This window comes from Spermophilus citellus, assembly GCF_964194105.1.
Source record: "Spermophilus citellus genome assembly, chromosome: 1".
NCBI lineage: Eukaryota > Metazoa > Chordata > Mammalia > Rodentia > Sciuridae > Spermophilus > Spermophilus citellus.
The window spans coordinates 183,587,976-183,602,546 of record NC_138182.1 but is presented as its reverse complement, the minus strand read 5'-3'; the positions used below and the strand labels follow the sequence as shown (position 1 = coordinate 183,602,546).

The 14,571-nt window shown below is 39.6% G+C and overlaps 1 protein-coding gene across 1 annotated transcript in view; it reads right to left on the bottom strand.

Annotated features, from left to right (window-relative positions):
• The window catches only part of JAKMIP2 (janus kinase and microtubule interacting protein 2), a 157,624-nt gene that overhangs the window by 60,582 nt on the left and 82,471 nt on the right, over window positions 1–14,571 (bottom strand). The window contains exon 2 of the mRNA XM_081305331.1: window positions 3,077–3,349. Within this exon, the coding sequence (XP_081161457.1) occupies window positions 3,077–3,205 (129 nt within the window). The 5' untranslated portion in view covers window positions 3,206–3,349. The remainder of the gene's footprint in view (window positions 1–3,076; window positions 3,350–14,571) is intronic.

Below are 14,571 nucleotides of genomic sequence, written 5' to 3'. Positions count from 1 at the left end.
GAGTTGTCCAGAAACCATTTAGGAAGGCTCAAGTGAGTTTACTCAGCAAGTAGTTTGGAGCACCTCCTACCTGCCAGGTAGTTTCTTTATCTGTAAAATTCAGATAGCAACAATGCCCACCTCAAGGCAGGTAATGAGGGTCAAAAGAGATAGATGCATGAACACCTTTAATACACTTGACACAAACTGCATCACACACACACACACACACACACACACACACACACATATCCTATGAAGCAGATGCCACCATTGTCTCATATGACTGAAGAGGAAAACACAGAGGGCTCTATGACCTACTCAAGAGTCACTGAGGTGCTCAGGATAAGAGCTGGGGTCATGGCAGGCTGGAGTGGGCGTGTTAGGTGTGTGATGGATAGAAACATTCAATACATTGTAGCTATTTACATTATCAGTATTTATGACTCTGTTCTGTGCATGATAGATGTTTTGTAAATGTCAAAGTGATTATATATCTTGCTGGAAAGATGAGTAATGGCCCATCACCCCAAAGCTTTCCACTCTTTAACTACTCTATTCCCAATAGTTGCAGTATCATTTTATCATCAGCACCTCAGAGCCAAACCAAGGGTGTAAATTCACATCTTGCTATTGTTCATGTTCTTTCTGCTACAGCCTGGTTCTTTGAAAACACAATCATATTTATTTATAATAAAACTGCTTTATGACTTGTTTGCCCTCTAGATTCCCTGTGCTCTTTGGGGGAAGGCTGCTGACGGGTGGGTGGTGAGACTTTGTGCTGGGTTGTAATTAGCTGCCTCAGGGTGAAAGGCAGGGGCAGCCAGGAGAGGGAAAGATAAGGCTGTGTTTTTATTTGAGATTCCGAGATTCCGCTGCTAGTGTCCTGTCAGTGTCTGCAGAGGAAGGGGAGATGACACCTGTGCCCATTCCCAGAGGGACAGGCAACCTCATTCAAGCTCGAATGTATAGGAAAATGGTAAGGTGGTTTCCTTGGGGCCTCTGTTTCTTGGGAATCTATAGAGCTTTGACAAGCAGGGACAATTTATGGTTACCAGTCTTCATACCAATGAGCCTCTTCCTACAAAGATCGTTTGTCATCCTGTTGTTGCTATAATTAAAGGAGTCTATCTCCCTTCAAATATTAAACTGCCCCAGGGAAAACCAAGGACAGGTTCACAGGCAGTGAGACCTGGGAGGGGTCTTAGAGTGGAGTGGTTGTTGGCACTGGGAAGCCCCTCCATATGAATCGCCTGGGCTGCTTCCCAGTGGTACAAGTCCTGGTCCCCACTCTGCCTCCTTTATTTTTAGAATTCTTGGCCTGGAGGCTCAGGAAATCTCAATTCTTAACAAGTTCCCAAGATTGGTCTATTGCACAGTGATGCTTAGAAAACACAGATATCGAGTCACAGAATCAGTCATCTGAATTACAGACAGAGACATGGAGACACTTAAATTTTCCTCCAGAGGGAAAGATAACACTTCGGACTTCTGACTCTCAAACTAATGTTTTGTTTTGTTTTGTTTTTTAAATCACAATTCCTTTTGCTTTGTGGAAACCAAGTAATTTCTTTTGTAAACTTTATTTTAGCGTTTATTTATCCAAGGCCAAGGCTTAGCTGAAACAGGAGGCAGTGGGTTTCGCTGATCCAAAGCCCATTTATTATTATTGTTGAAACAAGGAGGAATAGAATTGGGGGGAAATAACAATCAACATTTAATATGATGTTACAGAATAAGAACCGTACAAAATGGAATCAGAACATTCATTGCCTTATGACCTAATGCTGCTGATCTAGAATGCTTTCTTACTGCACAGTTATCTGAATGAGACTTGTTGACACCAATCTGGTTGTCTCCAGATGACAGGGATCAAAAACGTCTTAGTACATAATGGATATTTCAAAATGCTTTCTTGGCTTTATATTGACTCTGCCCTGGTGAGATATGTGCTAGCTTATCCATTTAAATGATAAGATTCAGAGAAGTAATAAGATTTTCCTAAATTTGGTTAGCAACTGACTGAAGTTCAGAGAACATTATAAAGAACACTAATATTAATAAGTTTTTGAGCGTTTGCAGCCCTCTGGACACTTGTGAACAATTTTCTTACTTAATCCTCACAGGTACTTTTATGTACCTAATTTATACCTCCTCACAGCCCCAGGAGACAGTGGTAGCACTTTACTGATGAATAAACTGAGTTGTAAAGAAGAAACCAGTTTTTAATCACTACTTTATTCAATAAACAGATGTTGATTTTTAAGTTCTGGATATTATCTAGGCTCTAGAGACACCAAGTAAGCCAAGTCTCTCCTTTCATAGAGATGACACTTGAGTGGGGAAAGATGAGCACTAAGGAAGTAAATACATAAATAAATATATAAATGAGCATGAAATGAGAATGAAAAGAATAGTCCACAGGGAGTCCCTTGGCACTGGGGGAAATGATCTGTGTGGTCAGACAGGTCAAGCTTGAACAGCCACGGAGGGAGGTAAGGAAAGGAGCAAGTTTCTGACCAGGGGAAGAACAAGGGCAAAGACCCCAAAAGTGCTTGGCATATCTCTCTTGATCCAGCAAAGAGACTAGAGCAGCATAATCAAGAGAAGGTAGGTAGTGTGGGATGAATCAAAGAGGGGGCTGGAGGTCATATCCGGTAATGGTAAGGGAAATCCTTCGACTGAAAGAGGGTTAGGAAGCCACTGGAATATACTGGGCAGCAGAGTGAAATAAAATGATGTATTATCCCAGGACTGCTCTGAATGCTGTGGAAGGAATACTCAACAGAGAGCAAGGGTGGAACTCCTCCAGGGTTGTACAATGAAGCGTTAGGAAACGGTGGCGGCCGTCCTTGTCTCAGTATGTCTGTCTCGTTTCCTGCACCAGCTTCCTGAGGAGGTAGAGCTGCATCTAGTGAGCATGCTCATCTCACTCTCTGTCCCTCCACCACAAACCAGAGAACCACCATGCATACAGGGGTTGTTGCCCTCTGGCAAAGGACATACTGGGGTGGGCCAGCAGACAGAGCTGTGCTTGCTGCAGGTGAATGTGGCCAGGACTTTCCCAAGGCCATGGCCACAGGAAGCCCTCACTCACCTTGGACTTCTCTTGATGCAGCTCTATCTGAATGTCTGTGAGCTTGGTCCTGAGGTCTTCATTGGCAGCTTGAAGGGCGACAATGAGTGCCTCGGGCTTCTCGCCCTTATTTCGCCCTTTCTTGGACATTGTTCCTTTCTAAGTGGAGTCTGTTGGTTTGTAATCCTTTCAAGCAGGTGCTGCCATGTTACTGATTCTTAGCCTGGGGTGCGTGGTTTCAGCATCTACTGCATGGCGCTCCTTGGTAAGGTGTCCACATCTGCCCTGGAAGCCCTGAGAAGAGGCAGAGACAGCAGTGACTGTTTGGCAAAGACCTGGGCTTGGAGCCAGGAGGTACACTCTCTGCCTGAGTGGCCTGCAGCTGCCTCCTCCTGAGGCTCTCCTGTCTCTGGCATCTCCTCCACACTTTGCACTGAATTTACAGTGGTTTCTCCAAAAGCCTAGTCTGATCATGTCAACACCCTGCTGCTCCAGCTGTAAGCATATGACTTTCCCATCTTGGAGAGCTCTTCCTGAATCTGCCCACTCTTCTATCCTTATCCCTTCCAGGTCAGTCACTGATACTCTGGCCATTAAGGAACATGGGTCTTAAGGAAAGTCACCTATGTGGCCGTCTCCAAATGCTCAGAGCTCGAATTTTAAGAAAATCCAATGTATGTAGACTGAAGATTATGTAATGGCTAAACGACAAGACGTGGGGATTAGTGGGTTAAATGAATTACTCAGACATTCAGTTAATATTGTTAAGATTTTCTTCCATATGCTTTGCTAGGTGCTATATGTTGAAATAAAATAAAATAAAATAAAAAGAGTTCCAAGGCAGAAGAACAATCCTCTCCATCATCACCACTATCATCTCTCTGATTAGAGTTTTAAAGAAATACACACCAATTGTTTCAGAAGTATAGACAAGCACTTTTCCTTCCACCTGGGGTGAATAAGAAAAGCTCCTGAGGAAGGCACCATTGGCCTGGTACTTAAGGAGTAGTGCAGCATCAACAGATGGAGAAACAGATAAGGCATCCTGGGCTGAGAAAATGGCCAATGCTGAGACACAGCAGAGACAAGCCACAGTGATAATTGTATGGAAAAGATGGGGTCTTGTTAATTACAGTCTGGATATGGATATGGCTGGTGGGCACTAGTGATGGAAAGGTTCCTGGAAGTGAAAGATGGTGAGAGACCTAGAATTCTAAGCTTAGAATTTTGTAATATTTTTTCAGTCAGCAGTGGAGAAGCTGTTGAAGTTCCTGGCAGGCGGGAGCACTAACAGGAAAGAGATTTGGTGTGGTATTCTGATGGCAAAGTGGGGAGAGAGTGGAGGCAAGGAGACCAGCCAGAATGCTATTGAATTTGTCTAGGTGATGGGTGATGAAGGCTTAATCAAAATGCCTGGTTTACAAATCCTTAAATACTTCATAAAAACAAGGGGGAGTTAGAAAATTATGAGCATTGAATGGTTAATGTCAATGGGAAAAACATGACAAGATACTGGAGAAAGGTTCCCATGTAGTTGTTCAAAAAACAGAGTGTTTTGTACATTGAGGTGCTTCAGTCCACACCTAAGTGTGTGTGTGGGGGGGTGTCCTGCTGATCATCCATGTGTTCCAGCAGCTGCTATGCTCTCAAGGGTCTTGTATTTATCTTTGAGGGCTGTGCTGGGATCCTGGGCTGTGTGCCATCCCTCATGAGCACTGGAGCTGTGCCCTTAGAAGTGTGTCCGGGAGACATGGGAATAGGGAGAGTCTGGGAGGGTGAGCCTGTCTACAGCAGTCATTAAACTGTCCATCATGTTCAATCCTGGGCTAGATACCAGAGTTGGCCTTCCTGCTTTTGCAAATTTTGCCTGATCATTAAACTGGAGGGCTGGAAGACTTCTAAAAAGCAACCTTTCCTTGCAGTTAGTAGTAAAATGTATTAAGCAAGCATTATTGAACACTACTAGGCATAAAGACAAGTATGAGTATACTTAAAACCAAGTAGGTACTGATTTTAAGTATAATCAGGGCTAACTGGTTTCTTTTCCTTTGGTTGATCTTTAAATGTTGGAGTTCCCCAGGCTTCTCCAGAGCATATCTCTTGGCCTCTTCTGTGACTCCCAGTTTTAATCATTAGCTGTAAGCATTCTTCAAACCCCACACTTGTATGTAGATTCCACTGTTTATTTACCAAATTCACTCGAGTATCTGATTGGCATCTCAAATCTAACATAAATAATACACTACGTTTATAACTAGTCTCCTAAAACCACATTCTCCCAAGTTTCCTCGTATCATTAAATGGGACTGTCACATGTCCTGTTGTTCCTGACACAAGCTTGGAAGTCATTATTTTCTTCTACTTTATTCCTTATTTTTCTTAACCAGTCTTCTGGGATGTTCTTTCTGCTTTACCTTTCAAATAATTCTCTTTAGCCAACTTCTTTCAAACCCCTAAAGTGCTGTTGGGACACAAGAAAAAGGAGCTCGGAAAACACACACACACACACACACACACACACAAAAAAAAAACTTCCTATTTTTTCACATGGCTTTCCTGAATGAAGAGTGGAAATTTTAAAATGGAAAATATGGAGCAGCAGAGGAAAGAACTTGATCAAAAACCTGGAGCCACAGATTTGCCTGATGTATTCAGAAAAGGCTGTGAACTGGGAGAAGATAGGTTGAGGTCAGATTTCAAAGTTTCTTGCATGATAACCAGGGAGTTTGGATTTGATTAGGCAGAAGTGAGGAAATGGCAATACTTGACTATTAAGTGTAATAATAAAAATAAGAGCGGATGGTGACTGACTTGAGTATCTGATTGGCATCTCAAATCTAACATAAATAATGCACTACCTTTACTACTAGTCTCCTAAAATCTCATTCTCCCAAGTTTACTCTGCTCCCATCAATCAGTCCATCATTTGGAATAGGCACTGAATATTCTACTCTCATTTAATTCTCACAAAAATTCAGGGACAAATCATTCACAGAAAGATTAGATCATTTGCTTAAGCCGATCAAGTGTTGGCAGCAAAGCTCAGGTGTGAATCCAGGCTGTCTGAGACTGGGACCCAAACTCCTATCCTCTGGTTCACACTCCTTTATATTGTGTTTTAGAAATGTTAACTGTGTGGTTATGAAAGATGAGTTACTAAAGAGGGAGAGATGGGAGGGAGGAAATCAGACTGCTTCAACAGTCCATGTGAGAGATGACATGGGCCGAAGGGATGAAAAAGAGTGGCAACTTTAACAGAAGGAGACATTGATGGAATTATGTTCTCTTTTTAAACATTGTTACTAGTTTGAACATTCTCTCCTGTTACACATAATAAGTGGAAACTCTCAGGAGCTGCTTGTAGCCAAAATGTGCAAAGCAACAGGTACAATAGATACATTTTGCATTTTCATTTATAATAATCCTTTCCAAAGAATTATAATACTATGCACCTGATTTCATGTATTTTTAATCTGGGAAGCAGGAACGTAATCCCATAAAAACTGAAGAAAAAGAATGGGTAAAAGAATTAAATAAATGTTCAGGGGAGAAAAAAGCAACATGGGAAATTAGAATCAGCTTATGGTATCTTAAGGTGGGAAATTACACAACTATGATCCTATGCACCCCTCTGGTGACATAGAACTTTCTAACATCTTCTCTAGGGGTGATGGGTGCCTGGCAATTTCATTCTCTAAATTCACTATTAAAGGTGTAGCTTTTTATGAGATAAAAGTCACTCCCCATGAACTCTACACTTTTAAAGTGCATAATTCAGTTGTTTTTAGTATATATTAACAAAGTTGTACAAACATCATCATATTCAATTTTAGAACATTTTCATTCCTAAAAAAAACCTGTATTGATTAGTAGTCATTTTGAGATTCTCTCCCAAACTCTCTTAGCTCTCCCTGTCAACTGCTAATCTACTTTTCGTATGGATTTGCCCATTCTGAATATTATGTATAAACAGAATCATACAACATATATTATTTTCTGCAGGTACAACTGACTATAGTCACTACCCAGTTAATCCATTCAACTGGATTAAGGTTCTGATTAGGTTAAGGTTCTTATAATGTATTCATTTGATCTTTTACTTTAGTGTAATTTTTTCAAGGTTCATCCATGTTGTAGCATATATTGATACCTCATTTCTTTTTATAGGATTCTTTTGGGGGGATGACTGGGGATTGAACCCAGGAGTGCTTTACCACTGACTGAGCTACATATCCAGCTCTTTTTATTTTTTGGTTTTAAGGCATGGTCTCACTAAGTTGTTAAGGGCCTTGCTAAGGTGAAGCTGGCCTGGAACTTTCCATCCTCCTGATCAGCTTCCCAAGTTACTAGGATTACAGGTGGGCACCACCACATCTGGCACTTCATTTATTTTTACTGTTGAATAATATTCCCTTGTGTGGACAAACTGTATGTTATATATCCACTCATCACCTGATGGACACTTGTGCTGCTTTTGCATAAGAGCCTTAAGGTCAGCTTTTGAGAGAAGCTCGTGACCATGAAGAGAGATCCCACCCTTCAGGTGTGTGCTTAAGAGCACAAAGGAGAACACCTGAAGTGTCTCAGCACACAGATGGGTGTTTGTAGACCATCCAGAAATTCTTTGTCATTGAGGATGTCTGACCGCAGATTATGTGGAGGAGGGATAGAAGCCTTGTTCAACTAAGGACCAGTCCTCACAGGAGCTTTATAACATCAAACACTTGAAGGAATTTTAGGTGAACCCTACATTTCCTTCTCATAGCTACAGGTTCAGGCAGTAGAAGCCTCTGACAACATTATGAGGTATCAAAGATGTGAATTTTACTCTATCCTTGTGGCCCTACTCCATTATATCATGCACCTCCTACAGTCAGAGTGGCTGAGTTCTCTGTTATGACATCTCTGAAGAAGATATTAGAGACGATGGAAAGACTCCCAGGATTATTTGCATTTTAAACGGAGGATTGCTGCTCAAGAGCAAGACTTAATGCAGGAATAGATTGTTAATGGCAGAATAACAGACACCACTCACTCATTTAACAGACATTTACTAAGGAGGAAATATCATGTAGTGTTTTAGAGTAGAGCTACCCAAATATTTGGTCTGATTGCATCAAAATATATGGGAGAGCCTTGGTGATCTGGGGATTTTTCTATAGTTGCTGCCAGGGGATTCTGGCTCACAGGCCTCTTTGAGGGCATCTGTACAGTATATGCTATGGAGTTTAACTGTCACCTATGTGATTTGGATTAAGCCATATAATTCTCAAGACCTCAACATTTCTCACCTTTAAAATGGGGTGAGAGGCACAGGGATCTACAGTACTTATCACATTCGACTGTTTGACAATTTAAACAAAGAAGGCAAGTTGTGCTCTTATTGGGCTCACAACCCAGGAAGATGGACAATCTGATTGTTTTCCTTTTCTACCATTGATTTAGGTGGAAGATATGAAGTAGCCTATAAGCACTGTCCTCAAGGTACTTCAATAACAGACACCACTAGGGGATGTGCAAAAATCATGATCCTTGAGGGTCTACACTTATGGGAGGCTTCTTATATTAAAAAGCCCTTCTGTTCTTGGTTCTTTACAGACTTATTTAGATCTTGGCAAAAATAAATAAATAAATAAATAAATAAATAACCTCTTGAGTGAGAAAAACAGAGAAGGGAGTGAACTCAACACGAGCAAATGAAACCCCTGTTCTTTCTCACCAAGGCTGCTCCTCTATGACTTTTGGAGACCCCAAGCATGGCGCCACATTTGAAATCATCTTGAGCTTACCTACTCCCAGGAGTAGTCCTTTTATATTTTTTTAGTGTTCAGGTAAACTCAGAATTATTCCTTTAAATAAAATTTCCAGGTTTAAAAGTTTCTGTTTTAGCTTTTTCATTATTGTGATCAAGAGACCTATGAAGAACAAAGTAGAGGAGGAAATGTTTATTTGGGGCTCATGGTTTTAGAGGTCTCAGTCCACAGACAGCTGACTCTTAGCTCTGGGCTCAACATGAAGCAGAGGGTGTGGAGGAGGAAGGCAGGCAGTGGCCATCAGGAAGCAGAGGAAGAGCTCTGCTCACCAGGTACATGCCCACAGTGACCCACCTCCTCCAGCCACACACACCCTATCTGACTATAGTTACCACCCAGTTAATTCATTCAACTGGATTAAGGTTCTGATTAGGTTAAGGATTTTATAATCTATTAATTTGACCTCTTTGCATTGCTTCATGAATGAGCTGTTGTGGGACACCTCATATCTAAACCATAACTGTTCCCATTTAGCCTTCTTTTTGTCATGACAAAAATCTGTGTTGTACAATATGTTGTTTTGAAACTTGCATACATTAGGAAATGGATAAGTCAAACTAATTAATGTATGCATTACCTCACATACTTATTTTATCGAAGTAAGAACACTGAAAATCTACTCTTTTATCAATTTTATAGTTAGATAATATATTGTTATTAACTGTATTCACTATGTTATATAATAGATCTCCAGAACTTATTTCTCCTAACTGAAATTTTCTACTTTTTAAAAAAAATTATCATCTCTCTGTACCCAACCCCCTGCCTTAGCCCCTGGTAACCCCGGTTCTGTTCTCTGCTTTTATGAACTTGACTTTTTAGATTTCCTAAATAAGTGAGATCATGCAATATTTGTCATTTTGTGCCAGGTTTGTTTCATTTAACACAATGCTGTCTGGGTTCATCCATGTTGTTGCACACGATTTCCTTGTTTTTAAAGACTGAGTGGTATTCTATTTTATATGTACAGCACATTTTCTTTTTCTGTTTATCTATGAGTTGGGTTGATTCCATATCTGGGCTACTGTCATACCAGCATTATTCTTTTTATAATGACATACTTTAAGACCCAAATGAAGAAATTGGGAACATATAATTGAATCAATGCATAAGTATTTAAAACATGATAAATCTATGCATTGATCTCAGGTTATAATCCTGGCTGCATACTCTGCTCAGAAAAATAAAAATATCCTAGAAACCCTAATATTTTGGTGTCTAATTATATATATTTTTAAATACAAAATGCTTCACAAATTTTCAGGTCATCTTTGCCCAGAGTCCACGGTAATCTCCTTGGTATTGTTCCAATTTCAGTATGTGTGCTGCCTAAGTGAGAACTAACTACATTTCTACTGGCTCTTCCATCCTAAAATACTACACAATTCTTTGACAGAAATGTGGCCACATATTTGATCAAAAAAAGATAGGCACTATTTACTGAGCTTGACTTTTTGTAGATGTTAAGAGGCACAGGTATCAATCCAATCCTTCACTGACCTCCAGTCTATAAAGAAGAAACAAGTAGCTGCAAAGAGAAAACAAATTCTAGAAAGCTGTGAAGGGTAAAAGCTGTGGGACAGCACCACCTGGCTGGAGAAGGCATGAAGACTTCATAAGGGACCTGGCATAGGAGCAGGCCCAGGGTGGACTTCTCCCTTACTCTGTGCCATGCCTAGTGCTAAGCACTAATGCTAGAGCTACTCCATTCAACTCTTCCTAATTATTACTCATTATTGAGGATTGAAAGATTTAATTAACTTGGAAAATACTGTAATCATGAAATGTCAGAGCTGCAGCTCAAATACACATCTGTCAGTCTCCAGAGCTTCTTAGTTACAATGCATTTTAAAGGGCAGAATTCCGTTGCCAGTAGACTACAGCTATGGCTCAGAATGGAAAGGTCAGCTGGGGACCTAAGAACATAGAATGTTAAAAATGGTGGTCAAGAGCCTGAAATCTGAAATCAGAAAAATTGGCTTTGAATTAAACTGCTAGCAATATATTCTAGAGAAATTACTTAAACTTATACAGGTACTCTTATTGTGCAATCGGGGAAGGGAATGTCCTTACTGAGCTCTTAAAACTAAGAATAAATGGGTTAAAGTATAAGAAATGACTAGTAAATTATTATTATCATTATTATAATACTTACAGTTTTTCCACTAAAGTAATTATCCACTAAACATCAGCTTAATACAAAGGATAGAAGCAACAAATTTATCACCTCTTTGTGTTAAAAAGACAGGGTAGGGAAGGCACAGAGACCCCTTAAAAGATGAAAGAAATTAATGCTTATGCTTCTGGGGAAATACGACCTGCAATGACAGGATCACTATTCTCAGGGGCCTTGGCTTTGTAGCCAGTCTTGCCTCCAGCTATGTGCTGAATAAAGTCATTACTAATCTCAGGGTTTCCAATAAGGCTGTTGCCACCGAGTTATGATTCTCGAAAGCAACTGTGATAAAATAGCTGGAATTCACATGTAGGCAGCTAAATGCTTCAGCAGTTTTTCATAATTAATATTTGGAAATGTCCACTCTAACAAAGCCTTGTTAGTTTGTCTAAGTCTACATTCTTTTCCAAAGATGGCACTTTTGAGTGAGATGCTGTTGTTTAAAATGTATGAATTAAACTTGCACACTCAGTTCCTGGTAGCCTGCAGAGACTTGCTAACACTCCTGAAACCCTTCTCTATGCAGGAAGAATGTCTCACTGGTCATTTGTGAGATTTGACACTGAAATGTAATGTAAAGGAGAGAGGCTTCTATTTAAAAGTGAGTCTAACCCTGTAGCTCTAGTTCCCCTATATAAAGGAAATGTGGTGGCATGGCTATGGGGTCAAAAGGCTTTTACTCCATTACAGATCTGTTAAAAGAAAATGAAACTGAAATACTGACATTCAGCATGGTAGTGATTATGCATCTTCAAAATTGCAAAACGCCAGGCTTGTATATCTCTTTATGTTCACCTCTTTCCTATTTTTCCACCAAACCACCCTCTTTATCTATAACAAAAAAAGAATTATTACTATCAAAATTTATTTCATGTTAATGCATTAAGTTTTTTACACAAAAAGAGTGGCACATATGTACAACAAAAAGTGGTTACTCCTGATGAATTGCTTTATAGATCTCAGGTTTAAAATTTCATATTAGAAACATTATTCATAGCATATAGAGCTGGAGAGAGCTCTTAGCATAAATATAAGAGACATTGAACCTCCTGCAGGGGAGTGTCAGGAAGGCTTGGCAGAAGTGATGTCTAGGTTGAGATCTAAATGAGGTGGCATTCATCCAGAACTGAGCTACTATGCAAACCTTCGACTGCCCTGGTGGTTCTCTGACTTCCCTGTTCTGTTCTCAACTTCTTGGTGAAATCCTGACTACTCATCTTTTAAAGTCAGATCAAATATCACTTCATATTACTTTCTTTTACACCTCTTTACCATTCCCTGGATGTTATGGTTTAGATTAAAGGTATCCCCCAAAAGCTTAATGCAAGAGTTTTCAGGTGAAATAATTGGGTTATGAAAGCCTTAACCTAATCAGTGAATTGATTCACTGATAGGGATTCACTGATAGGTTGGTAACTATAGGCAGATAGGGTATAGCTGGAGGTAGCTCATTGGGGATGTGTCTTTGGGGTATATATTATGTCTGTGGTGGGGCGACTCTCTCTTTGCTTCTGGGTTGCCACATCCTGAGCTGCTTTCCTCTTTCACACCTTTCTGCCATGATTTTCTGCCTCATCTCAGGGTCTGAGTACTGAAGTCAGCCATTTGTGGACTGAGACCTCTGAAAGCATGGACCCCAAAATAAACTTTTCCTCCTTGAAAATTGTTCCTGTCAGGTCTTTTAGTCACAGTGGCAAGAAAGCTGACCAAGGCACTGGGTAGAATGAATTTTTACCTAACATGGGTTTTCATTTTCTCTTTGAAAATGGTTTTTATAGCATTCATCACTTGTTCATTAATTCATTCACTCGTTAATTTATAAATAGTTGCAAAATGCCTGGTGGAGGACATGTCTGTGCTAAGCAAGAAAGGCAGGATCCCTTCCCTTCCCAGAGGGGAAATCAGACACTTAAAACAGTGTGATAATTGCATCAATGATAGGAGTTGGGAATCAGCAAAGATTCCATAGGCAAAGTGATAGATTAAAAAATAGATCTGTAAGATGAGAGGGAATCATCTAGAAAATGGTCAAGGAGGAATAGGAAGGAATATGAAGGTCTAGAAGTAAGAAAGAATATGAAAGATAGTTGAAGAAAAATATTGGTAAGAGTGGGAGCTGGGGCTGTGGTTCAGTGGTAGAGTGCTTGCCTCGCATGTATGAGGCACTGGGTTCGATTCTCAGCACCACATATAAATAAATGAATAAAATAAAGGTCCATCAACAACTAAAAATATGTATTAAAAATTTTTTGTAATAGTTTCCAAAGTGAGTGGTAAAGCAACAAGAGATGAGCTTGGAGTCATGAGCGTGGCCAATGGAGGGGGACAGGATAGACAGTGCTAAGGGATTTGGGCTTCACCCATCATTGCTATGGGTTGTCATCAAGGATTTCCTTGAGACTTGAGAAAAGTTTGACTTTTGTGATGATCCTCTGGCAATAGAGGACAGCACAGATTAAAGGGGTAGGCTGGATGTAGAAAGAACAGTTAGGAGGAGGGGGCCACAACCCCGTATATTACTAATTTTCAGGTGACTGAGTCCCATTTAAGAGTAAAACTGTGTCTTACTCATCTTTGTTCTCATAGTACCACCAAGTTCAGTTTAATTAACATTGACCCTGATCAATGGAAAACACTGACACTGAGAAACTTATTTCACAGTTTCTACAAAGATCATTATGATAAGATTTATTATGGTAAATTACTTTATGAGATCCCTGGAATAACTGTTTTGAGTTCAGGCAAAAGTTAAAGCTTGATGTAAGAGTGAATTAAACCATAAAATTAAAAAAAAATGTTAAGCCATATGTCAACATTTTTTAAATCATTGCTGCTATCCCGGCACTGAAGAAATCATCTTGCTTCATGTTCTTTTGTCTGGATTTAGAAGGCTTCTACAAAGATTAGTTTAGCAAAGTTAATTCTCTAAGTGCCATAAATTTTTATGTCATTGTCTTTGTCTTTTCTGTCTGGATTCAAAGTATTCTACAGCTGTTGTGGAGTGACAGGTATCGACTTCACTGGACATGAGGGAGAAACCCCAAACACAATAGGAGAAAAATATGTATTCAAAGCTAGACAGAGCCAGGAAGATCCATCAGAGCCCCGTCAGAGCAGGCACCACAGTATGTGTGCACTATTGTTAAAAAGTGGTATGTAGGTTAAAGAAACACACTGAAAGTATTGGAGGGAGGGGTTTTCATAGAATTATATTTATAGCTGACAGCAAGATTTCCTATTTTAGGTGTAAGTGAAACATATGTAACCTATTCTGTAGTTTCCTTGGTAACTGCTTTCAAAGGCCTTGAATTAAAAAAAAAAAAAAAAAAAAAACTACCAAACCTTTGCAAAGAGTCAAACATGAGCAGAGATTTCTATATATAGAGGAGGAATAATATGTATCTCTTGTTTTTAAAAAGACAAAATAAATTCAATTTACAAAAATTTACACTGATTAATATCACTTAGGTAAAAGTACATAAACTTTTAAAATAAAATAGTTTTGGATATATTAGATAGTTTTTTAT